Raw genomic sequence first — 26672 nt, 5'->3', positions numbered from 1 at the left:
AGTACAAATGGGAAAAATAGGATGGAGGGAAGTACAGTTAGTAATCATAACTGTGAATGTGAATGGTACGAACTGTCCCATAAAATGAATAGCAGAGTGGATTTAAAAAACAGAATCCTACAATATGTTCTTTACAGAAACACATTTGAAAAATAGTGACACACACAGGGTAAAGGTAAAAGACTGGAGCAGAATATATTATGCTTCAGCTGAAGTAAAAAAAAAGCACGGGTAGCAATCATAATCTCAGACAAGGTAAGGGCAAAATTAGATCTAATTGAAATAGATAAGGAAGGAAACCACATCCTGCTAAAAGACACCACCCAAAATGAAGTAATATCAATACCAAACATATATGCACCAAATGATATAGCATCCAAATTTTTAAAGAAGAGGTTAAATGAGTTACAGTTAAATGAATACAGTATTGGGCAGCTAGGTGGTGCAGTGGATAGAGCACTGGCCCTGGATTCAGGAGGACCTGAGTTCAAATCTGGCCTCAGACACATAACACTTACTAGCTGTGTGACCCTGGGCAAGTCACTGAACCCATTGCCTAACCCAAAAAAAAAAATAAACAAACAAACAAGCAAACAAATGAATGAATGAATGAATGAATGAATGAACAAATAAATAAATAAATGAATACAGTAAAACTATACTAATGGGGGACCTCAACTTTTCCCTCTCAGAACTAGATAAATCAAACCACAAAATAAACAAGAAACAAGTTAAGGAGGTGAATAGAATTTTAGAAAGGTCAGACATGATAGACCTCTGGAGAAAACTGAATGGGGAAAGAAAGAAATATACCTTCTTCCTAGCAGAATTTCACAATCAAATGCAGAAAGACAGACATATTAAATTCATTTTTTCAGATCATGATGAACTAAAATTACATTTAATAAAGGCCAATGGAAAGATAGATTAAAGTTAATTGGAATTTAAATAATCTAATCATAAAGAATGAGTGGGTCAAAGAAGAAATCATAGAAACAATCAATAAAACAACACACCAGAATTTATGTGATACAGCCAAAGCAGTAATTAGAGGAAAATTTATATCTCTAAATGCTTACATCAACAAAGTAGAGGAAGAGCAGATTAATGAATTTGGCATGCAACTAAAAAAATGAGAAAGAAGAACAAATTAAAAATCCCCACACACCAAATTGGAAATCCTGAAAATCAAAGGTGAGGTTAATAAAATTGAAAGTACAAAAACCATGGAACTAATAAATAAAACTAGGAGCTGGTTTTATGGAAAAAAAACCCCAATAAATAGACAAATTATTGGTTATTTTTTTAATGAAGAAAACCAAATTACCAGTATCAAAAATGAAAAGAGTGGACTCACCACAAATAAAGAGAAAATTAAAGCAATAATTAGGAGTTATTTTGCCCAATAGTATGCGAACAAATCTGATCATCTAAGTGAAATGGATGAATACTTATGAAAATATTAATTGCCCAGATTAACAGAAGAGGAAATAGAATACTTAAACAACCCTATCTTAGAAAAATAAATTGAACAAGCCATCAATGAACTCCCAAAGAAAAAATCCCTAGGGCCAGATGTATTCACAAGTGGATTCTACCAAACATTTAAAGAACAATTAATCTCAACACTATAGAAACTGTATGGAAAAATAGGTGAAGGAATCCTACCAAATTCCTTTTATGACACAAATATGGTGCTGATACCTAAACCAGGAAGAGCCAAAACAGAGAGTGAAAACTATGGACCAATTTCCCTAATGAATATTGATGCAAAATTTTTAAATAAAATATTAGCAAGGAGGTTATAGCAATATATTACAAGGATCACACACTATGACCAGGTGGGATTTATACCAGGAATGCAGGACTGGTTCAATATTAAGAAAAATACCAGCATAATTGACCATGTCAATAACAAAACCAACAGAAATCATATGATTATCTCAATGGATGCAGAAAAAGCTTTTGACAAAATATAACACCCATTCCTATGAAAAACACTAGAGAGAATAGGAACGAATGGACTTTTCCTTAAAATGATAAGTAGTATCTATCTAAAACCATTTGCAAGCATTATCTGCAATGGGGATAAGTTAGAAGCTTTCCCAGTAACATTAGGAGTGAAGCAAAGATGCCTATTATCACCACCGTTTTTCAATACTGTACTAGCAATGGTATCTATAGCAATAAGAGAAGAAAAATAAATTGAAGGAATTAGAATAGGCAACAAAGAAACAAAACTTTTACTTTTTACAGATGATATGATGGATTACTTAGAAAATCCTAGAGAGTCAACTAAAAAACTAGTTGAAATTATTAACAATTTTAACAAAGCTGCAGGATATACAATAAACCCACATAAATTATCAGCATTTCTATAAATTACCAAGAAAGTCCAGTAGCAAGAGATAGAAAGAGAAATTCCATTTAAAGTAATTGCAGACAATACAAAATACCTGGGAGTCTACCTGCCAAGACAAATCCAGGAACCATATGAACACAATTACAAAACCCTTTGCACACAAATAAGGTCAGATCTAAACAAATGGAAAAATATTAATTGCTCATGGGCAGGTAGAGCCAATGTAATAAAAATAACAATTTCACCTAAGTTAATTTACTTATTCAATGCCATACCAATCAAACTCCCAAAAATTACTTTATAGAGCTAGGAAAAATAATAACAAAATTCATCTGCAAGAACAAAAAGTCAAGAATATCAAGAGAATTAATGAAAACAAATGTGAAGAAGGACAGCCTCACTGTACCAGATCTCAAACTGTATTATAAACAATCTTCTCCTGGCCAAGAAATAGAGTGGTGGATCAGTGGAACAGATTAGGTACACAATACATTGTAGTAAGTGACCATAGGAATCCAGTGTTTGATAAACCTGAAGTCCTCAGAATTTGGGACAAGAACCTACTATTTGACAAAAACTGCTGGGAAAACTGGAAAACAGTATGGCAGAAATTAGGTATAGACTAACATCTCACACTCTATACCAAGATAAGATTAAAATGAGTACATGATTGAAACATGAAGGATGATATAGGAGAGCAAAGAATAGTTTACCTGTCAGATCTATGGAGAAGGGAAGAATTTGTGACCAAACAAGAGATAGAGAGCATTACAAGATGTAAAATGGACAATTTTGATCATATTAAATTAAAAAGATTTTGCACAAACAAAACCCAATGCAACCAAGATTAGAAGGAAAGCAGAAAGCTAGGAAACAATTTTTACAGTCAGTGCCTCTGTTAAAGATCTCATTTCTCAAATATATAGAGAACTGAGTCAAATTTATAAAAATACATATCATTACCCAATTGATAAATACTCATTGGATATGAACAGGCAGTTTCAGATGAAGAAATCAAATCTATCTATAGTTGTATGAAAAAAAAATGCCCTAAATCATCATTGATTAGAAAAATGCAAATTAAAACAACTCTGAGGTACCATCTCACACCTATCAGATTGGCTAATATGACAGAAAAGGAAAATAATGAATATTGGAGGGAATGTGGGACACTAATATACTGTTGGTGGAGTTGTGAATTGATCCAACCATTCTGGAGAGTAATTTGGAACTATGTCCAAATGGTTATAAAACTGCACATACCCTTTGACCCAGTAATAATACTATTAAGTCTGTATCCCAAAGGAATTTTGAAAAAAAATGGGAAAGGACCTATTTGTACAAAAATATTTATAGCAGCTCTTTTTGTGGTGGCAAAGAACCAGAAATCAAGGCAATGCCCATCAACTAGGGAATGGCTAAACAAGTTGTGGTATGGAATTGTAATGGAATGTTACTGTGCTATAAGAAATGATGGGGGCAACTAGGTGGTGCAGTGGATAGAGCACCGGCCCTGAAGTCAGGAAGACCTGAGTTCAAATCTGGCCTCAAATCAAACACTTGACACTTAACTAGCTGTGTGACCCTGGGCAAGTCACTTAACCCCAATTGCCTGAAAAAACAAACAAACAAAAAAAGAAATTATGAAAGACTTATATGAACTGATACAAAGTGAAATGAGCAGAACCAGGAGAACACTGTATATGGTAACAGCAGCACTGTATGATGATCAGCTGTGAATGATGGAGCTATTCTCAGCAATACAATGATCCAAGACAATTCCAAAGAATCCACGATGAAAAGTGTTCTCTACCTCCAGAGGAAGAACTGATGGAGTCTGGATGCAGATTGAGGCAGACCGTTTTTCACTTTCTTTGTTTGTGTATGTGTTTTTTCCTTCTGGACTGTGTCTTCTTTCACAACATGACCAATATGGTAATATGTTTTATATGACTGAACATGGATAACCTATGTCAAATTGCTTGCTGTCTCAGGTAGGTGTGAGGTAAAGGATGGAGAGAGAAAATTTGGAATTCAAAATTTTTAAAAAATGAATGTTAAGGGGCAGCTGGGTGGCACAGTAGATAGAGCACTGGCCCTGGATTCAGGAAGACCTGAGTTCAAATCCGGCCTCAGACACATAAGACTTATTAGCTGTGTGACCCTAGGCAAGTCACTTAACCCAATTGCCTAGCACCCCCCCCCCCACAAAAAAAGGTGAATGTTAAAAATTATCTTTACGTGTAACTGGGGGGAAATAAAATATTATTTTTAAGCTGCTAATGGGCTGGCCTGGCTTGCCCACTAGGGTGCTTGACCCTGTCTGAGTCTCTTCCCCTGCCTAACTTAGCTGCCAAGCTACATCTTCTATGTACATGAACTGACGTGAGTGAAATGAGCAGACCAAGGTAGGCTGTTTTCATAACTACAGCCCTGTACACGGACAGAGCAATGACCGAATGAAACAATGCTGTGAAACTGTACTCCATCAACCAATCAGTACTCCACCCTTCTGCCCAGGAGGAGGAGGCACTGTAGTGACAAAGACAAAAAAGAAATAGTTCCTGCCCTCAGAGTGCTTCCAGTCTATCAGAGGGGACAGCATGTCCAGAGTAAATTAGATATAAAATGCCTACCAATTTAATGCATGAGTATGTAGCTCATCTTTGCCCACGCCCCAGGGGCAGAGAGACATGGCGGAGGGGATGACCTGTTGGATCAGTGACCCCACTTTCCACTCTTCTGGTCCCCTAGACTCTTCTGAGTGTGGCTGAAGATGGTACAAATCTCCTAAGACAAGATAATGGGAGATGGGGAAGAACTCTGGACACAGAATGCTGTGGACACTACCAGTCTCATTTGGTGGGTCAGCTAATTTTTCTGAGTCCCTTTTTTCCTCTTTCCTTTTTCCTTTTTATTTTAAAGGACAGCTCAATAGGTGGGGAAAGGGAGGGTATATTGGAGGAATGAAAGTGATGTAAAAACCAAAATGACCAACAAAATGTTTTTTGAAAACCAGTAGGCTGTGTCTCCTGCCCCTCCTCCCCAGACCCCAACACATTCCTCAAGTTTCCCATGGCATCTTGTGCTGTCCAAAGATCCCCTCCTAGTTACAAAAACTATGGGCCTGACTTTTTAGGCAGAGAAAAATTTGGGAGAGGAGGGAGGCAGGGGGTGGGGGGAAGAGGAGCTCCCAGTGTCTAATGGAAGAACGGGAGGGGTGACCTAAAAGCCAGGGTAGCCCACACCCAGATCCTCCTTCCATGAGCTGTAGCTCCTTAGCCCTGGGCGTGAGCCACCAGATTCCCGTACACACTTTACCGGACAAGGACGACCAAGTGAGCAGCCAGGGCCGCACAGAAATTCACCTAATCCTTCAAAGCCCCTAGCAGGGCCCGTGGGGGAGGGCTCCCAACGGCTCTGCACTTACTGCCTAAGCCTGCGCAACGCCCTCTGGACCCTGCTGAGCCCTCCAAAGAGTCACCAGTTACCTCACAGCCCCCAGGAGGGCTGGGGGATAACGGGTCCTACAGAGAGAGTACAGGCTGGGCCAGAAAAGAGGGCTGCTTCCTTCCTTGTGGTCAATCTTAGTGAAGCTTCATGTTCCTTACTTGATTAGATACAAAAGAAGGATAACCACAAGTGTCAATGTCTTCTGTAGCTGCTCCCCCAAGTCTCTGTGGGGACTCCTACAGTGCCCCCCCCACAGAGACCTCCCCACTGTCTCAAACAGCCTGCTGCTGACACCACTGTGTTCCTATGCATGTCACACACGTATGTCCAAAAATGTGGACATACATCTATGTAAATGCACTCCCAGGGACAAGCAGCAGAGCTCCAATACACTATGAGTAGGTAAAGGACTTGTCCAGAGTCACACCATCAGACAGGACTTGAACCCAGCTCTTCCTAACTCCAAAGACAGTCTATTGTCTGCTACCCTATGCTGTCTGTGTATCTCAGAGCCAAAAGACATCATAGGAATGGTGCTAATGTTTCTTAAAAAGGGGTAGTGGTCCCCAAGTTCAAAGGAAGTGAATGAAGAATACTCACTGGTCTACTTGGCTGCCTACTCATGTCCTACCTGCCTGCCCTTCTGCCTGCTAGGCTTGGATTTTTATTCTTTGGTTCACACTCCGAAAGATGTAGGTGGGGGGTGGAGCCAAGATGGCTGAGTAAAAGCAGTGACTTGCTTGAGCTCTCCCCCAAACGCCTCCAAACACCCATAAAAATAGCTCTAAAAAAATTCTGGAGCAGCAGAACCCACAAAAAGACAAAGTGAAACAAATTTCCAGCCCAAGACAACCTGGATGGTTGATCAGAAAGGTATATCACACCAGGCTGGGAGAGGAACACAGTTCGCCATGGGCACGCAGGCTGCAGTGAACCTGGAGCAGGCCTCAGAGGCCTGAATTGCAGGCAGCTATGGCAATTTCCAGACTCCTCAACCCATGAACACCAAAGACAGCTTAGAAGGTCAGTGGGAAAAGTCTGTTTCTTCAGTGGTGAGAAAGAAGCGCAGGGTCCCAGCCCCATTCCCCAAGCTGTGGCTGCCTCCTGAGCTTCCAGCCCACAGACTGAGGGAGAATTGAGTGGCTGATCAGAGGGGGATTGCAGGGACCTCTCTGCTGGTGTAGGATTCTCTTGCTTTGCCCATGCTTGGATCTGGGTCACAGTTCTGGGTGGTGGTCCTGGGGCGAGGAGGAGCACTGGTATGGCAGAGCTTGTAGTAGCTGTGAAGAGAAAATCCTCCTCACAGTTCCAAGACAGATAAGAGTTCTTGTGATCACTCATACAGCAGAGCACAGAACAGGAAAGGAGTAAATACCTCGCCCTTGATCATAGCACCTTAGAAGAACTGAAAATTTACAGGTCCTTAGAAGTATCTCTGAAAACAGCTGCACAAAACCCCTGAAGCTTGGGACAGTGTCCACACTGGAAACAGACCCCTACCTTAATGAAGAGTTTATAATTCAAGTAATTATCTGGGATCATGAGCAAGCACCGCGAAAAGAGTCAGACTATATTATCTTACTTTGGTGACAAAGAAGATCAAAACACACAGCCAGAAGAAGACAACAAAGTCAAAGCTCCTATATCCAAAGCCTCCAAGAAGTATATGAATTGGTCCCAGGCCATGGAACAGCTCAAAAAGAATTTTGAGAAGCAAGTCAGAGAAGTAAAGGAAAAATTGAAAGTGATGCTAAAGGAGACCCAAAAAAATCAAAGAAAATAACACCTTAAAAAATAGCCCAACCTAAATGGCAAAAGAGGTCCAAAAAGCCAATGAGGAGAACAATGCCCTAAAAAGCAAAACTGGCCAAATGGAAAAGGAAGTGCAAAAGACTACTGAAGAAAATACTTCCTTAAAAATTAGAATAGAGCAATTGGAAGCTAGCAACTATATGAGGAATCAAGGCACTGAAACACTAATCTGAAAGAAAGAAAAAAATAGAAGAGAATGTGAAATACCTCATTGGAAAAAAACAACTGACCTGGAAAATAGATCCAGGAGAGAGAACTTAAAAATTATTGGACTATCTGAAAGCCATGATCAAAAAAAAGAGCCTAGACATCATCTTTCAAGAAATGATCAAGGAAAACTGCCCTGGTATTTTAGAACCAGAGGGCAAAATAGAAATTGAAAGAATCCACTGATCACCTCCTGAAAGAGATCCCCAAAGGAAAACTCCTAGGAATGTTACAGCCAAATTCCAGAATTCCCAGGTCAAGGAGAAAATATTGCAGGCAGCCAGAAAGAAGCAATTCAAGTATTGTGGAAACACAATCAGGATAACACAAGATTTAGCAGATTCTACATTAAGGGACCAGCGGGCATGGAGTATGAAATTCTGGAGGGCAAAGGAGATAGGATTACAACCAAGAATCACTTACCCAGCAAAACTGAGTACAATCCTTCAGGGTAAAAAATGGTCATTCAATGAAATAGCAGAATTTCAAGCATTCCTGAGGAAAAGACCAGCGCTGAACAGAAAATTTGACTTTCAAATACAAGACTCAAGTGAAATATGAAGAGGTAAACTGGAAAGAGAAATCATAAGAGACTTATTAAGGTTGAACTGTTTACATTCCTACACAGAGAAAGATGATATTTGTAACTCATGAGTCCTTTGTCAGTATTAGGGTAGTGGGAGGGAAAAAATTACATGTATGTATACATAGATAGATACAGGGCACAGGGTGAGTTGAAGATGAGGGGTAATATCTGGAAAATAAAATTAAGGGGTGAGAGAGGATTAAACTGGGAAAAGGAGAAAGGGAGAAGTAGAATGGGGTGAATTATGTCAATGAAACAGACAAGAAAAGGCTTTTACAGTGGAGGGGAAATGGGGGAAGGTGAGAGGGAATGAGTGAATCTTAATCTCATAGAATTTGGCTTAAGGAGGGAGTAACATACACAGCGGGGTATGGAAATCTATCTTACCCTACAGGAAAATAAGGGGGAAGGGGACAAGAGAGCAGGGGGTTGATAGAGGGGAGGGCAGATTGGGGGGTGGGGATAATCAAAAGCAAACACTTCTGAGGAGGGACAGGGTCAAAAGAGAGAATAGAATAAATGGGGAGTAAGATAAGATGAAGGGAAATATACTTAGTTTTTCACAACAAGACTACTATGGAAGTGTTTTGCATGACTACACATCAATAATCTGTATCGAGTTGCTTGCCTGTTCAATGAGGGTGGGTGGGGAGGGAGGAAGGGAGAAAATTTGTAACTCAAAGTTTTAAAAACTCATGTTGAAAAATAAAAATAAGTTTAAGAAAAAAAAGGAAGATGTAGGTGGTTGGTTATTGTTTTTTTTTTTATTATAATACATCAGTTGTGTCTCCTTATTCATCCTGTGTTTTTTGTACTCTCTGAGTCAGCAGGTCTTACCCAGATTCATTCACTGGTCTTGGTGTCATCCATGCAATGTTCCTGTACAGGCGAGGTGGCTCCTTCCACTTCAGCTGCCCAACTGAGAAGTTAGAAAGACTGTCATAATGGCCCATGGGCATCCTCTCGGGGCCACTCTGGTTCACTCTCCATTTGCTAGTCCACATGTGGCAAATGGCTGGCCCTTTGGGAATTTTCTCCCTCCCTCTAGCCCCAGACGTTGTACACTGTGCCATGGGCTTTCACATGGCACACAGCCCCCAGGCCGGCAACACCTCGCCAATCCCTGCCTCTGTGATCTCTCCCAGGCAGCACAGCAGACTCCCCTGGGCCACAGACCCATCTCAGGTAAGCAGACTGACCAGCAGTATCTGGAGCCTGACAGCTTTGCCTTCTTGGCTTTTGGTGAATAAAAACAAGGCACACTCATTGCTGGAGACAGGAATCAAGACCCATGAGGCACAGAAGAGCATGACTGAAGGAACAAAAAGACCCTATTTTCCTGGTTGGTAAAATGGGTGGGTTGGACTCGATGCTCTCCTCCACCCCTTCCAGATCTCTGAGGAGCAGCCACAAGAGGCCCGTCTCAGATTCCTTCCCCCGTGAATCTCAGTAAGAGCTCTGAGCTTTGGGCAGCTGGTGCCCAGGGCCAAGTAAAGACAGTCTGCTTTGGAAGCAAACCCTGGAGTCCTCCAAGTCAGCTCCCTCCCCGAGCTCACTAGACAGCTCCTGCTCCTCCATGGGGCCTTGGGGAGGTCTTCACTAACGTTTTTTTCCTTCAGGGATCCTACTCAGACATGGACAATTAGGGGCTTGTGTGTTTTTGACAAATGCACCTTTAGAAGAAAACCCAGTGAAATCAAGAGCAGCCTGCTGGCGATGTGGCTGTGGTCCCCTCAGCCTGGGCTTATGGGAAAGCTCTGTACAGTCAGCAGGGCTGGGACGCTACAGCTCCAGGCCCACACCAGAGGCACTGCCAATGGCCAGGGTGCCAGGGGACATGTTCTTCAGGCACTCCAGGTGCTTCCTGGCATCGTCCTGGTTCTGCCGCACATAGTGTATGATGTAGGTGATAACCATGGCAAACCAGCCAAACATGGTAACGAACATGGCGACGTCTGTGGTCTTGTGGCGGGAGCTGCAGAAGTTGGCTCCTGAGTCGAGGACTTGCACCAGTGGCTTCCCTATGGCCTCTTCCTGCACAGATGTCTGGCAGGCCATCTCATTAACAGACACGGGGTCCAGCTTCACCTCCCAAAGGACTTCCTGCAAGGTGCATTCACAATGCCAAGGGTTATGTGACAGGCGGATCTTAGCCTTCAACCTGGCTAATGCCTCCTTGGGAAGGCTCCGGAGATGATTGTGGGAGAGGTCCAGCAGCTTGAGGCCACTTGACAGGCCCTGGAAGGCCGCAGTATCCAGCTTCTCAATCGTGTTCTGAGATAGGTCTAGTTCCTGCAGAAGGGTCAAACCCGAGAATGCGTGGCTTGGGATGTGGGTGAGCTGGTTGGCATCGAGCTTTAAGAACACGGTGTCCTTGGGGATGTCCCTGGGGATTTCCTTGAGGTTCTTTGAACTGCAGTGGACAGTCATCAGACCACTGCCATCTGAGCACTGGCAATGTGGGGGGCAGGAGATGCCCAGGGGGAGGTAAAGCAGGAGGAGGAAGAGGCAGAGAGCCCCTCTGGAGGGCACCAGTGCTGAAGACCGAAGGTCTGCCCCTATCTGAAGCATTGTGATCATGGTGCAGAGAGGCTTTGTTGGATCAGCATGACAGCCACGTTCTCCCAGAGTTGACCGATCTCTGCTTAACTTAGCTTCCATCAATCCCAAGCCAATCCACAGGGATTCTCTAGAAACAGAAGGCTCGCCACCTTCTCTGATGTCCCCAAATGTACCATTGCCAATCCTAGACAGAGACAGAGAGACAGAGACAGAGAGAAACAAAGAGACAGAGAGACAGACAAAAACAGAGAGACAAAGACAGAGAGACAGAGACAGAGAGACAAAGACAGAGACAGAGAGACAGAGAGAGACAGAGACAAAGAGACAGAGAAGTGGGCAGTCCCAAAGGGACTTTAGTGACTGTACATGAAAGAGCCTGAATCTAAATAGGGGAGTGGAGAGGTGGGGATGCATGAGCCACTGGATGAACTGGGCTCTGGGATGGGCAGAGAGGTGAGCTTCCCTCTATACCTGTCACCCACTGGCAGTTTCTTTCCCCTGTTAAAATCTGCTCAGTTGGCCACCACTCAACATCAAGCCAAGGCAACAGGTGTGTAGTAAGTGCCTCTATGTGCCAGGCTCATGCGAAGCACTTCGGGAAATCTGGAAATTAAACTCAACCCTTGGATTTCTCTGAGGCAGCCTGGTATGGTGGAAAACAGCAGAGACTGGAGTCAGGGGATCTGTGTTGGAGCACCAGCTCAGCCACATCTTACTTGTGTGACTGTGGCCAAGTCCCTAGCCCTTTCTGCAAGCCTCACTTTCTTCCTCTGTAAAAGGAGGGGGTTGTATTACATGGCTTCTTAGGGGCGCTTACAGTTCAAGGTCCAGGGTCCCAAGAATCAGGCTGAATAAAAGTAGGGAGCACCATGTTAACTGAATAAAAATCGGGAACTGACTCCCTCCCTCACATTGGTCATGAGATTAGATCAGAGCTTCCCCACCAAAAGCAGGAGGTCTCTGCTTTTGCAATCCTGGCTAGGTAGGCCAAGGTTAGAGACAACTTTCACTTTGGGGCCAGTAAGCAGCCAGAAGTGGCCTCCTGAGAGGTGGCCTTATAGCCCCCAAGTTACTCAAGGTCACCTCCACTAGAGACAAGAAGTCACAAGTGTTCCCTTCCCTCAGGAACCTGCTGCCTGATTTCCTACATCTTGCTCTAAGAATAAAAGGGGAAGGAACCCATGCCCTGTCCTCCCTGTCAGCTTTCCCTGAGTCAGGCATCTGGGAAGACACTGGCGGTACTATGGCAAGAGAGTATAGCCAAAGTCCCCAGGGCTGGCCAGTCTGAGGGCACCCAGAAAAGGGCTGGAAGAGCCAGCCTGGGTTCACTTTCCTTAGGGGTGTGTGTGTGTGTGTGTGTGTGAATGAGGAGTATGAATTTGTGTGTGCATGTGCACATGTGCACGGCCCTCACACACATGACCCAGAGGCATTACCAGCCTGGGACTCTCACTCACCTGTCAAACCAAAGCTTAAGGAAAGCAGTTTCGAAGGAAGGCTGACCTGAGGCAGAGGGCTCACTGCCTGCCTTCGGGAGGGCATCGGCGTCGGAGCTGGGACAGGCTCTGGGAGGGGCTGGATTTTGGGCAGCCCGGGAAGGGGGCTGGAGCTCAGTCACTTCTGGCGGTTGCTTCTTGGGGTGCTCCTCAATGCAGCGGTGAGAGCCTAAGGGATTTCTCTCTCTCTTTCTCTCTCTCTCTCTCTCTCTCTCTCTCTCTCTCTCTCTCTCTCTCTCATCCTCTCCTCCCCCCCCTTCCCCGCCCCACCCTGCAGCTCCGCGTTTCCCATCTCCTCCACCCTAACCTCCCCCTCCCTCCTGACCAGGACCTGCCCTGATTCTCATTGGATTGATTCCTCCGTTCTCCATCCTTCCTTTCTCTACCTCCCTCCTTCATCCCCGCCCCCATCCTTCCCGCCCCCATCCTTCCTCGGCCGGGTCTCCATTTCACCTACTCAGTGTTTGATCGGGGACATGGGATTCAGATGGACCCCAGCTCTCCGGCTCCAGAGCTAGGGAGGGGACATTCATCCCATCCATCCTTGGTCTCTCCTTTCCCCAGACCAGGCGCTGGCTCGCTCTCTCTCTTCTCTCTCTCTCTCTCTCTCTCTCTCTCTCTCTCTCTCTCTCTCTCTCTCTCTCTCTCTCTGTCTCTCTGTCTCTCTGTCTCTCTCTCTCTGGCTGTCTCTCTGGCTGTCTCTCTGTCTCTTGTCTCTCTCTCCCTCGCTTTTCGATTTCTTCTTCTCTCACACCAGGAGTACTTTTGGAGCCCCACCTCCCAGCCATGATGGGAAATCATCGCTATCATGGTAGGGGAGCGCTAGAGTCCCACTCAGAGAGTGATAGAGGAGGATGCCTAACAGCCCCCGCCCTGGGACTGGGGCTGTCTGCCTTCCAGCCTGCCCTGGCTTTGTGCTCTAGGATGGGGAATAACCCAAAGGGCGCCGGTCACTAGCAACATCACATGTGAGGCAGTTAGCATTGCTGGCTCTGCTAACAAGCTAACATGGAGATTCCAGGGAAGGTGGGGGGACTTCCAGCCCTCGCCTCTGCCCACACCCCCGTCGAGCTGTTCTCTGGTGACTCTGGGGTGGGGAGGAAGGTGCTGCTGCTGCTGCTGCTAGGCCTTCCTTAGCCCCCCACTCTCATACAATGCTAGCCCCTTCACAGTCGGTCAGGGTGACTGTCCCTGGCTTCCTTTGAAAATCCAGGATACTGTCACCTGCATTTTAATTTCCTTTTTGGTTTTGTGTCCAGGACCCAGGGTTCAGTGGGTGCTTGCTTCTTAAATGTTTGTTGAAGAGTGGATTGAGGGGGGGAGAGGGAGGCAGGAATAGGGAGGCTGCAACTTCTGCTTAGCACAAGAGGAAGCTATTCCAGTATTGACCTTGGAAAGGCCTAAAGCATTTCCCCCACCCTTCTTTTCATTCATCCATGAGCCCCTTCCCATCTCCACAGAGCTTGGAGGCACCTAAAGACTTGGGCCAGCCTCTAAGGACTCCCCAGAGAGGTTCTGCATTTTCCCAAAGTTTCCATGGGATAACTGGTCTGCCCTCAAAGATCACTCTGGTGCCCTCTGCCCTTCATCTAGACTGAGTCCCGGATCTTCATCTCCACAGGAGGCTAATTAGATTCTCCGCCTCCCTCCCTACCCCAGCCCCAAGCCTGATGATCTCAGTCACAGTCGTCCCCATGTGGCCCTGCCTGGGACCCAGAAGAGAGCATTGCATCTTGTCAGCCCATGTAAGCCTTTTCCATCAAAATCCAGAGCAATAAATTGTCACCCATCATTAGAAAGGAGCTTCTTTAATACTGCCCAGGTCCTTGACTTCCTCGAGGAGTCAGAGGCATGGGGCAGGATCTGGAGGCTGCTGGTTTATTCTGTGTTCATCATTGGGCTCCAGGATGGATCATGCACAAGGGGCCCCACCCAAGATCCAGCATGGGGAGCTCCCCGACTCTGCTCCTCTGGGACTGATGCCCCATAGTAACCCTAGCCTCCAAAAGTCTTTCTTCTCCTTTAGTGCACACCCCAACTGTGTCCCTCCTGGCCATTTACAGGATCAAATCTAGAGCAGCTCACTCTTCACTTTCCATCTGCAAACCTTCCCCCATTCCTCAGTCTCCTCTCCCCTCTGATGGAGGAAAGAGGGTGGGGCATTCAGTTCTTCCCAGAGGGCAGAATCTTCACTTTCTGTCTGCACAGAACAAGAAGCCTTTGGACCAGACATACCCTGGTATTCCCTGCCCTCCTTCCAGTCTCCTCTTGGGGTTGTCTTCCCCTAGACTGTAAGCTTGTTGAGGGCACGTGTCATCGTGCTCCTTGAGTCTGCCGCAGCTCTCCAGGGAGGAGGGAGGCACAGAGATTTCCTCACCAGGAAGCTATGACTGACAGTGACAGAAAGCAGCTTTTAGAAAGCCTTGCAATGTTCTTTTCCTTTTCATCATTATGGTTGTTTGGCTGCCTGGCACCCAGGCAGTGTTTAATGGATGTCACCTGATTGATGGGCTGATTGGTTCTAATATTTCACTTAACATCAGTTTATGCAAGCCTGCCCACCTGCCCTTTTCCCATGGTTGCCTCTGTCCTCCACCAGTGACAGCCTGGTTAGGGTGCCCCCCTTCTAGTCACCTATCTGGGTGTGGGAGGCATGGTGACTCACTCGCTGTCTCTGCTCTCTATCTCTATATCTGTCTTTCTCTCTGTCTCTATGTATCTCTCTCTTTGTCTGTCTCTCCTTCCCTCCCTCCTCTCTCTCTCTCCTCTCTGTCTGAGTCTTTCTGTCTCTCTCTCTCTCTCTCTCTCTCTCTCTCTCTCTCTCTCTCTCTCTCTCTCTCTCTCTCTCACACACACACACACACACACACACACACACACAGATCCATCTAAAACAATAGGTCTCAGGAGAGGATGTAGTGATGAGTCAGTAACTGAAGGAGCAGCTTTCTTGTAGCTAATTGGGACTAACCTCTTTAATATAGAACACACACACACACACACACACACACACAGAGAGAGAGAGAGAGAGAGAGAGAGAGAGAGAGAGAGAGAGAGAGAGCGAGAGAGAGAGCTCTGACCACCATCTTCTAGTGCCAGCCTGACTAAGGTGCCCCCCCTTCCAGTCACCTATCTGGGTGTGGGAGGCATGGCGACTCACTCTCTGTCTCTGCTCACTCTGTGTATCTCTATATCTGTATTTCTCTCTGTCTCTGTGTGTCTCTCTCTTTGTCTGTCTCTCCTTCCCTCCCTCCTCTTTCTCTCTCCTCTCTGAGTCTCTCTGTCTCTGTCTCTGTCTCTCTCTGTCTCTCTCTCTCTCTCTCTCTCTCTCTCTCTCTCTCTCTCTCTCTCCTCTCTGTCTGAATCTCTGTCTCTCTCTCTCTAACACACACACACATTTAGATCCATCTAAAACGATAGGTCTCAGGAGAGGATGTAATGATGAGTCACTAACTGAAGGAGCAGCTTTCTTGTAGTAATTGGATCTAACCTCTTTAATATAGAACTGACTCCCCCTCCCCACAGCTCTGACCACTATCTTCCAGTGACAGCCTGGCTAGGGTGCCCCCCTTCCAGTCACCTATCTGGGTGTGGGAGGCATGGCGACTCACTCTCTGTCTCTGCTCTCTCTGTCTATCTCTGTATCTGTCTTTCTCTCTGTCTCTGTGTGTCTCTCTCTTTGTCTCTCCTTCCCTCCATCCTCTCTCTCTCACCTCTCTGTCTGAGTCTCTCTGTCTCTCTGTCTCTCTCTCCTCTCTGTCTGAGTCTCTCTGTCTCTGTCTCTGTCTCCCTCTCTCCTCTCTGTCTGAGTCTCTCTGTCTCTCTGTCTCTGTCTCTCTCTCTCTCTCACACACACACATTTAGATCCATCTAAAACGATAGGTCTCAGGAGAGGATGTAGTGATGAGTCACTAATTGAAGGAGTAGCTTTCTTGCAGTAATTGGATCTAACCTCTTTAACACAGAACTGACTCCCCCCATCTTCCAGTGCCAGCCTGGCTAGGGTGCCCCTCTCTAGTGGGTCAATCAACAAGCATTTGTCAAGTGCCTACCATGTGTCAGGCCCTGTTTGAGGCACTGGGGATTCAGAGAGTCGATAAAATAATTCCTCCTTGAAAGAAGCTCACACTCAAATGTGGGAGGAGGGAGAGATGTCATTTGGCCTCTGGACAGAGCTCTCTGTCTAGCCCCTCCTTTTTCAGGCCCAGGGAGGTTGCACGACATGCCTGGAGTCACACAGCATGGGGGCAGCACCCTTGCCTCTATGGCTTCCTGTGGCGTCACCAGTGACAGACAGTCACTTCTCCAGCTCCTGGTTGAGCAGTGGTCGTGAAAGGAAAGCACAGGAGGAGGCCTGGGGAGAAGCCTGAGGGGCACTGTCTAGCAGGCATCAGCGGGAGGGAAAGAAAATGAGGGCGAGTTGGCTGGAGAAAACCCAGGCAGAAAGGGTGGGGGCAGGGCAGAAGCTCCCCTGGGAACTTGGCCGTGGGGGGTCCCACATCCCTTTCAGGCCCAACTCAACTTGTTGCTTTGGTTGCCCAAGTGGAGATGACTTGACAGCCAAGCCAGGGTCCTCCAGTCCTGTCCCTTCCCAGTCTGAGGACTCCTGGGTGCTTGTGTCTACACCTGGCCTCCACTGGGGATCATAAACTCCTCAAGGCCAGGAGGCACACTTTTTCCTTCTGTAGTCGCCACTTCACCCCCAGGACCTAGTCCAGCATTGGGCATCCAGTGGGTGCTCAGTCAATAAGCACTCATTAAGCCCCTACTGCATACATTCTGGCCAATGGACCAAAACACAGACTGACCATCCAAATTGAGCAACTAGTTGATTGGTGCCCATACTGACCAATGGACAGGCCAGCTAACCAACAGACTGACTGACCAGCCAACCAGGGAACTGGCTGAGACAAGGAACTGTCAGGGTTCAATCCTCCTTCCTTTCTAAGATCTACAACCCTATAAATCAACCAATCTACAAGGACTCGTTAACTCCTTGCTTTATGCCAGACCCTGGGCTGGGCACTGGGGAAACCAAGACAGTGACAAAACAATTCTGCCCTCATGGAGCTTACAGTCCATCTGCCGAAGACAGCATGCATACACAGTCTACAGGTACATGCAAACTATAGCCCAGCTGTGGGGGGGCTGTGAGGAAGTGACCAGGACATGGGCCCCTGCTGGAAGAGGGATGCTGGCCATTAGCCTTAGCTAAGACAGTGTTCTGCCTGTATGTGCTCCCAGGGAGACCACAGGCTGTGGCACTGGCCATGGTGCTGAAGTGGTCAGCATGCCTCTGCTTGCCCAGAATACAGGTAGGGGCCATGTTAGGCCAGGCCCTCCAGCCTTGCTGACGAATTTCTTTGTTTGGAGCCCACATGGAGGCAATGAAAATGGTGGAAATGCAAGCCACATGAAGCAAAGTCATGTCTGAGCTGCAAGTCTCCAGGCAAAGACAACAAAAGCCTCTTTGCACCGAGAGCTGGTGAAGGCAGCTGGCCTTTGCCTAATCTGGTCCCTTGCAGGGTCCTACACCTTCCTAAGAGGATGTGTCTCCCTAGGCGTGGGAATCTATCCCATGTAGCCTCCCAAGCACTGTTTATCCCCCAGACTGGAGGGCATCTAACTCCCCAGGGGAGCTAAGATTGTAGGAAAGCCCCAGGAACATGGGGCTGGCAGCTTCTCACCTCCTTATCCTTCACTGCCCCAGAGCCCCGGGCAGGGGCACCCACGGACTACCTTCCTGAGCCTACAGCCACACCCTCCTGTCCTGGGTCTCCCTTCCTCAGAGGAGCTGCTGCATACTTCTTCAATAAGTCTGTCTGCTGCTAAGGTGTGGGTGGACAGGCACACAGATTATTTGACCTATTATTTCAGCCAGACACATCTAAAGTGTAATAAGTTCAGCCATTTTCAGTTGTGTCCGACTCTGTGGTCCCATTTGGGGCCTTGCTGGCAAAGATAATGGAGAGGTTTGCCATTTCCTTCTCCAGCTCATTTTGCAGATGAGGAAACTGAGACAAACAGGGTGAAGTGACTGGCCAGGGCCTGGGTGGGGGAGGCAGGGGCTGTCTGTCTGGGCTGGCAGGCAGATTGAGATGGAACTCTGTGGATCTGTGCTCATGGCCAGAGCCAATGAAATGTGAATCTACTTACAAAACATTATGCCATCTTTCTTCAGGTTTTCCTTTACAGAAGTCAATTCGCTCGCCATCGCCAAATAATTCACAATTCACAGGGTCATACAGATAGTAAGTGTCTGAGGCCAGATTTAAACTCAGGAAGGTGAGCCTTCCTAACTCCCTGCCTGGTGTTCTATCTACTGTGCCACCTCGCCACTCCTTTAAAGTGGAATAAAGGGTTTTAATACTTTAGCTGAAATAATGAATCTCTAATAGTGAAAATTCCAGGGACTGAAATTTTACAAGCACCTAATTTGTTGAATTAGGATTAGAGGTTTACAGGGCAAGGTAGGTGGCAGAGTGGATAGAGCACCGGCCCTGGATTCAGGAGGACCTGAGTTCAAATCTGGCCTCAGACACATAACACTTACTAGCTGTGTGGCCCTGGGCAAGTCACTTAACCCCATTGCCTAGCCAAAAAAAAAAGATTAGAGGTTTGGAGAAAGGGGCAGAGAGATCTTGGGGTCACAAAGACAGCATTGGAACTGTTCAGGAAATCAAGTCAGGAAACATGGATGAGTGTTTTCAGATCTAGAAAGGATGTGACAAGAGCCTTGGGCTGGAAGTCAGGAGCGCTGGGCTCCCATGCCAACCCTGGTGCTAGCAAACGCAGCCGTGATGCTTGCCCTTCCTCTACCCCATCTTGGGCCCCTCTGTGAAAAGGGGAGGGCAGTGGGCTAGACCAGGGGTTCCTAATCTGGGGCTTGAACCAGGTTTTCTATACATTTTTATGACTCTATTTTGATATACCTGGTTTTCATTTTGCGTATTTTATTTTGTGCATTTTAAAAACATGATTCTAAGAAAGGTTCCGTAGGCCTTGCCAGAGGAACAAAAAGAGTTAAGAGTCCCTGGCCTGGATCGAGCAGAGGTTGCACGGTGTAGAGGGCAGGCCCTGGACTTGGCATCAGGAAGATCCGAGTTCAAATCTCTCCTCAGACGCTCTCTTGGGGCCTCAGTTTCCTCCTCTGTAAAAGGATGGCCTCCAGGGTCCCTTCCACCTGCAGATCAATGAGACTATGACCACAGACACCATCAAGGTCCCTTACAGCTCTGGCTTTCTAATAATAATAGCAGATAATTAGTAATAATAACAGGGATCTAAGTCATGGCACTGCAGGACAGTGGTAGAAGAGAGATGAGGGCCAGTTCAGGAAGCAGGCCTGAAGCAAAGGGGTGAGCTCAGTAAACTGAGGAAGTTCCCAGGGAAAGCTCTGGGGGCAATTTGGGAGGCCGGGCAGAAGGGTCTGTTTCCCCTACAGTTGGGAGAAGTCCCATGACCCCTTTTCCCTGCTCCTTTGTACCCCCAAAACTGCTCACACTCAACATGTTCATATTCTTCCCAGGATTGTTTCAAAATTTAGGGCCATCTGATCTTAGCTGGACAGGACTCTGAGACATCCTTAGACAGAGTTCCTTGTGAAATGGTGAACCAGGGTTCTTAATGGCCTGGGGCAGAGGAGGCAGGGGGCCGTCTCTTCAGGTTGGCAAGCAGATTGAGATGGAGCCCCTGTGGATTTGTTCTCATGGCCAGAGCCAATGAAATGTGAATCTATTTACAAAACATTATGCCATCTTTCTCCATGTTTTCCTTTACAGAAGCCAATTCACTCCCCACCTCTAAATAATTCACAAATATCCAACCTACATTCTCAAAAACAGTCTTCACTTTCCATGCTCACAGGACCCAGCTCAGAGCTGGATGAGACCTCAGCATTCCTACCAAAGGGTTGTCCATCACTGGCTGGAAGCCCTCCAGGAATGGGGAGCCCCACACCTCCCAGGGCAGCCCACTCCCCTTTGAGCCAGCTCTCACTTTCACTTGGTCTCCCTGCAGCTTCCACCCATCCCCCAACCCAGAGTCATCCCACAACTAGTCCAGCAAAGTTTGAAGATGCTCCTTAGAAGGAGACTGGCCACCAGTTGTGAAGTGTTTTGGCTGTACCAACATGTGGCAACTGTGTATTCAGACACTGATGGACTGAAATCTAAATTTGTGTGTGAAATCCCTGCACCTTCAAAACATGCAAGTCAGAGTTCTCTTGTCATGAAGGAGTCTCATCACACCTATGGGCTGTGAACTCCTCTGAGTTGTAGCTTAGGCTTCTGGTTCACTCCCCACCCACAAGCCTAGTAGGATCCTTTGAATGGGTTCAAAGTGCAGTCAGTAATAACCAATCAATTGATTAGTCAAGGTGTCCATGGATGCTGTTCCAATGGATGCTCCTGGACATAGATTCAAGGCTCTTCATCATCCTCAGATCCTCTGGTCATTCCACAGATTGTTGATTTCCTTCCTAAAGTGGGGCACCCACGACTGAAGACAGCGCTGTCGATGTCATTGGAGCAGGATGGATTAGGTCAGGGCTGTCCCCTCACTAGCCCTGGACACTCTCCTAAAGCAGTTCAGGCATCATATCACATGGAGCTTGGGGTCCACTGTAACCCCCAGATTTTTAGATGAGCTGTTCTCTAGACATACTTCCACCATCTTATTTGATTTTGACCCCTTTTAAAACTTTGCATTCATTCCTGTTAGATCTACCTTATTATATTTGGCCCAGGACTCTAGCCCACATAGCCTTCTTGGACCTTGACTATTATTCAGTGTATTAGCTGTTATTCTTTCCCAGATTTGCACCCTATCCCAAGCTGATCACTATGCCATCCCTACCCCCCAAGTCATTGATAAGTTTCTATGAGCTCATTTTCCTCAACAATCAATGGGACACATCCCCCATTACCTGGTGCCCCTTCCTATGGGATGCATGGATATGTTCTGGGCTGCTTAGCAGTTGTTTCATTCTGGCCTAACCAAATCCCTCCTCTGAGATCTCTTCCTGGTGGGAAGGCAATCCCTGGGGCTCTCAACAGCCCTGGCAGGGAAGTATAAGCCCTAGAAGATGCTGCTTCTCTGAGGAAGCTTTGGGCATGCATCTGTCAACTGGACCAAAACACTACACATCTGCCAGCCAAGGATGGTCCCAGACAACCAGGCTAACCTGGTTCCAGTACCCCTCTGGATTGCACATATGCCAAGTCTGAGCAGGGTAGTGAATCGCACCAGCAGAGATGAGACCTGTACTGAGCCAAAGTGCTGAATCTAAGTACTAAAGGACCAGGTAAATGTCCAGAACATCTTGGTTCTTCTCTTAGCACCAAAAATTCTTGCAGCCTCTATTTATGCAGCCCTGACTCTCCCTGATCCCCAAATGCCAGTGAAATCTCCACACTGATACCGAGGTTACAGTGTTCCCACCTAACACCTATAGCCTGACAATGAGACTGAGCTGGGAGCAAATGTTGGCTGTTATGATCCACCAAGGAAGAGAAGGAATACTCTAGGCTGGGGCATGGCAGGCCAGGAAGAGGCCTCAGAGCTGGAATGCGGGTCACAGGATGATCAATGGGAACATTCTAGGAGCAAAGCTGGATCGCGGGCAACGTGGTAGGAATGAGCTGAGCATCAAGAAATCCCTGATTTAAACCTGCTCAGGTTTGGGAGGTGGGGGTGGGGGGAGAAAGAACATCAGACTAGGCATGGGGTCTTAGGGATGAAGAGATTCAGAGAAAAGCTGCAGGGTTTAAGCAGAGCTGTGCTGCCCCAGGGTCAGAAGGCTACACATTTGTTCCTTCTGAGTCACATCAAGCAGGCATGTGGGGTGGTGTGCAGGATAAACTTGGAGACTGGGAGGAAGGGTCTTGTGAGTGACTCAGCCCTGTGGCCCTTGGCTCTCCTGTCTTCTGCCACCTTCAGGAAATCGAGCACACAGAAGTTCAAGGACATCCCCACCCCCATTCAATCCCATGTTTGTCCTGATCAGCATCTACAGGTCAACCCAAACAGAACAAGGCAGCAGCATGTGAGGAGGAGTCAGTGAGCAGGTTTAATGTCACATCTGTTACCAGGTCCCCATCCTCAGAGCCACTTGACCATGGCACATCTCATGAGAAGACACTAACAGACACCGAGGCGGCTTCATTAGGGCCCTCAGAATCTGGCCTCTCTCATGGGGACCAGCCCACCCCGGTGGTCCCATGAAGCCCTGGGACACTCCTTGCTTACGACAGTTTGGCACCTGCTGCAGATGGGGAATATCCCCAGACCACAGGCCTGAGACTTTCCCGGGGGGGAGGAACTGGGGGGGGTTAGATCCATGCTAAGTCCCAATTACAGAGGCTCTGGGGTCAATCTCATGAGAACATGGAGCCTAGCAGAGTTGGAGGGCCCTGGGCAGGGGCAGGGAAAACACTATGGAAAAGAACAGAAGGGTGGCATGGGCTGGAAAGCAGTGGGCCTCTCAGGTTAGCCCCTCCCTGGGGACTGGAGAAGGTGAAGAAAGGGGATGCACTTCCCCTGATGACACTAGCTTATCATCTGCAGACAAGACCAGTCCCTGCCCCTCCCTGTCCTTCACCCCAGGCCTGGATCTTAAGACTGCTCCCCTTCCTCACCCCCCAGCACCACCATCAATGTCTCTAGGGCAGTCTGATTGCCAGTCTGGATTGCAAGGAGACAGGGCGTGGCAGGAGGAGGTCAAGGCCAACACTCCAAGGTGGATTCTGACTCTTCTGCTGACATCTGGCCCACGTTGGCAGCCTACACCCACCAGGAGCCTCGGTCCCACCTCTAAGAGGATGGTGGTGAGTCCACAGGAGCTGAGTAACAGGGTGAACATCTTTCTCATCATGGCAGGCATGGAGATCATTAGACCAGATGGCTCATTTCTGGCCAATAAGAGCCCAGCCCTTTGCCATCTTCCCTTGTCAGGGCATGTGGAGTGGTGGTCTGGTCTTAGTAATAGGCACCAAACAGGGCGGAGGCCTTCTGAAGGATCTCCTTGTGATTTGCGTAGAGCGGGATTCGCTTGTCGACCACCTGCCATCGGATGGAGACCTCTGGGTCGCAGACTTGGAGGTGCTGGGAAGAAAAAGTAGCAGCCACTCATCACTCAAATCTCTTTCCTCAGATCTTCCCAGCCCTCCTGAGTCAACTTTCACTAGACAATTTTGTCCATGGGATGCTACCTACCTTTCCCTTCCCCATTTGAAACTAGCTCCTCCAACTGCTATGGCACATGACACACTACGCTTCTCTGTCCTGCACCAGGAATGCCCAGAGGGAGCACCTCCTTCATTGATCAGGTCTTCCTTGGTGTCCTCACATGGGACGCTCTGCCTCCCATCTCCATGACTTTGCCATGCCCATCCCTCATGTCTGGAAGGCCTTTGCTTTCTCTCATAATTCCTGGCTTCCTTCAGGACCCAGCTCAGCACCACCTGCAGCTTCCCCCAGCTGCTGGTGCCCCTCCTCCCATCATCTTGCATCTACTTCGTATATAACTGCATGGTACACGTTGTCTCCTCTCCTCACTCCCTGGAGTCAGGGACTGTTACTCTTTATCTTGGTATTCCTCATGCCTACCACAGAGTGTGGCACATAGTAGGCACTTAATAAATATTTGCTGATTGATTGATTGATTGGTTGGTCAAAACCAGATTTGTTAAAGAAAGTAGTTCCATCTGCCATTCCCCCACCTTTTAGAGAATGACTCCTCATTAAGGGAGGTCAAAGAGCTGCTAGCAGCACAAGCCAAGAACTGATGCATCGTCCTTTCCAGACGCCCCTGTCATCATCAAGCCTCTGTCTGTGATCTTGGTCTGCAACTCATCCTCTATCCCCTTCTTTGGCCAAGCTGTCCATTGGACACATCTGCCACCCACTGATTCAATGTCCTCCTTCGCCGAGTCACATACACGTGCTTGCATCCCCACTGTGGGGCCATCACCTGAGGCTGTCTTTGGAATACAAGGGGCTGTCCACCATCCTTCCTGAGCCATGTGCCTGTCACGGATCTCATCCCACCAAGTCTCAGTAAGACCTGTGAGGTCAAACTGACCTTGGTGCCCAGGCTAAGAATAGTGGCGTGTCGGCACCCAAGCCCCCCCCCTTGTCTTAGGTATCCTCTGCCACAAACTGTTAGTCATTTCCATCTTTTAATGCTGCCATTTATTCTCTAAGAGACCTTGGGCAAATCATTTCACTGCCCTGAGCCTCCTCTGCAGAATGAGAATAATAATCCTTGTACTACCTTGTATTACCTGTGAGGAAAGAGACTGTTCCACCATTAAGTGGGACCTAGACCATGCTGCTCTTGCTGGGAGAAGCAAAGGCTCACTTTAACAGTGAGACTAACAATTTCATCGACCAGATCACATGCCTGTGACATTTTCACAGACCTTTGGGTGAGTGGGGAAGGCATCAAAAGGTGCTTACTGAATTCAGTCGCTTCAGTTCCAAGTCATTCTGGTCCTTGAAGTGAACACTGATAGCAATGGTTTCTATCCAGGCATTATCTGTGTTCCTCGGGTCATCGACATAGCCTTTATAGACCTGGGGAGGCAGAACAGGGGAAGGCGATCACTCAGTCTTGAGGAAGCACCCACTGTGTGTTGGGCACCGTCAGGGCCACAGGGCTTCTTCTTAGCTCTGCTTGCCCAGGGCCACCACCTGCCCTTGTCATCTCCTTACTGGTTTCCCCACCTCCACTACCCTCATCTCTAATCCATGTGCCACAGCTACCAAAATGAACCTTCCTCTTACCCCACTAAAAGCCTGGGGCTCATGTACTTCAGTGGCTCCCCACCCTCTTCTGAATGGAGTCCCAATTCCTTATCCTGCTCATCATGCCCCTCCCCAACATCCCACTTCACCTCTACTGAGTCTAGCTGGGCTGGCCTTCCTGCTTGTCCCCTCCCCAGACCTTTCCTCATCCCCTGGGATGACCTCTCTCCAGTAACCTCTACACCCTCTCAGCCAGCCTCCGAGGGAGCCTTCCCAGATCAGCACTTCCCACCTACTGAGGCAGGGACCCCCAAGGTCACCTTACCTCAGCACCTTGCTTCAGCAGTGTCTCAAAGTACTGCCAGAATTCCTGGCTTAGGATCCTCTTCAGTTTTCGGGGCAGCATCTCACCTGGCTCCAGAGAACCCTGGAGAGAACCAGAAAATTACATGCAGCTGGCCAGTCTCAATCCATGAACAAGGGGGCTTTTCAGCTAATGGAATGCCTTTGTCCCAGCATCCCCGTTTTATAGATGATCAAGCCAGGAGTCAATAAAGGCATTTGCCTGTGGTCAAACAGTCAGAAATGTCAGAGCTAAGAATGGAGCCCAGGGCTCTGCTGGACCACAGAACTAGAGCTGGCAGGAGCCTTGAAGGCCACTGTGTCAAATTCCTAACACTTGACTCCCTTTGGCAACATTCTTGGAATGTGGTCACCCAGACTGCTGGGAGATGGTCCAAGGCAGCCTAGTTCCCTGTAGGGCAGCTGCAATGCACCAGGTCCCAGACGATTTTAATGTCAGACTTAGAATGTATAACCTCTGAGGCAGAAGGGACCTCAGAAGCATCTGCTCCAGCCTCTAGCCATCCAAGGATTCCCACAGCAATATATTTGACAGAGTGTGGGGTTCAGGACCTGGAGAGAGGGAGCAGTCACCCGACAAGTGACCACCCAGACCCCAACGATGAAGGTCCCCCCACCTCCTGGGGCAGCCATTTCCTTTGGTAGTTAGGGAAGCCTTGCCTTTTGAAGTAGTCCTGCAGCAGGAGCAGGGGTGGTCATTAGACAGAAATGAGGCTATACAAGTAAGAAATTGCCAAAGGGTCCAGAACAAAGTCTATGGAAAAGTGGTGAGTAAAATATTATGTTGCACAGTGGAAAGAGCATGAATTTGGAGTCAAGAAGGCCTACATTCAAATCCTGGCCCTACAACTTACTACCAGTATGACCTTGGGCAATCCTCTTCACCTCTGTGAAGAGGCCAGAGTTCCCTCATTTGTAAAATGAGGGGGTTGGGCTGGATGACCTCAAAGGTCATTCCAGCTCTCGAGCTGTACTACTATCATACCAAGGCAAGGAATGGAGATTGGTGAAGTCAGAGAGGAAATTGGGCTGGAATAATCAGGTCCCAAGACTTCTGAATTCCTAGAAAGGATGAAGAGCAGGA

The 26672-nt window shown here is 47.5% G+C and overlaps 2 protein-coding genes across 3 annotated transcripts in view; both read right to left on the bottom strand.

Annotated features, from left to right (window-relative positions):
- Positions 1–9215: 9215 nt before the first annotated feature.
- Positions 9216–12677, bottom strand: LRRC3 (leucine rich repeat containing 3). Its single transcript, XM_020980015.2, has 2 exons — positions 12440–12677; positions 9216–11166 (listed from the first exon to the last, which is right to left on the bottom strand). The coding sequence occupies exon 2, from the start codon at positions 11079–11081 to the stop codon at positions 10203–10205; it is 879 nt and encodes a 292-aa protein (XP_020835674.1). The 5' UTR covers positions 11082–11166; positions 12440–12677; the 3' UTR covers positions 9216–10202.
- Positions 12678–22524: 9847 nt separating this feature from the next.
- TRPM2 (transient receptor potential cation channel subfamily M member 2) overlaps positions 22525–26672 on the bottom strand; it is a 64797-nt gene continuing 60649 nt past the window's right edge. For both annotated transcript variants that reach the window (XM_020980019.1, XM_020980021.1), the window contains exons 31-33: positions 25551–25652; positions 24938–25054; positions 22525–23581 (exon numbers count right to left, since the gene is read on the bottom strand). In XM_020980019.1, coding sequence (XP_020835678.1) covers positions 23456–23581; positions 24938–25054; positions 25551–25652 — 345 coding nt within the window. In that variant the 3' untranslated portion in view covers positions 22525–23455. The remainder of the gene's footprint in view (positions 23582–24937; positions 25055–25550; positions 25653–26672) is intronic.

The sequence above is a fragment of the Phascolarctos cinereus genome, unplaced genomic scaffold (genome assembly GCF_003287225.1).
Source record: "Phascolarctos cinereus isolate Bilbo 61053 unplaced genomic scaffold, phaCin_HiC Scaffold_5;HRSCAF=322, whole genome shotgun sequence".
NCBI classification, from domain to species: Eukaryota; Metazoa; Chordata; class Mammalia; order Diprotodontia; family Phascolarctidae; genus Phascolarctos; species Phascolarctos cinereus.
The sequence above is the reverse complement of the archived record's forward strand: the minus strand, read 5'-3'. Positions and strand labels throughout refer to the sequence as shown.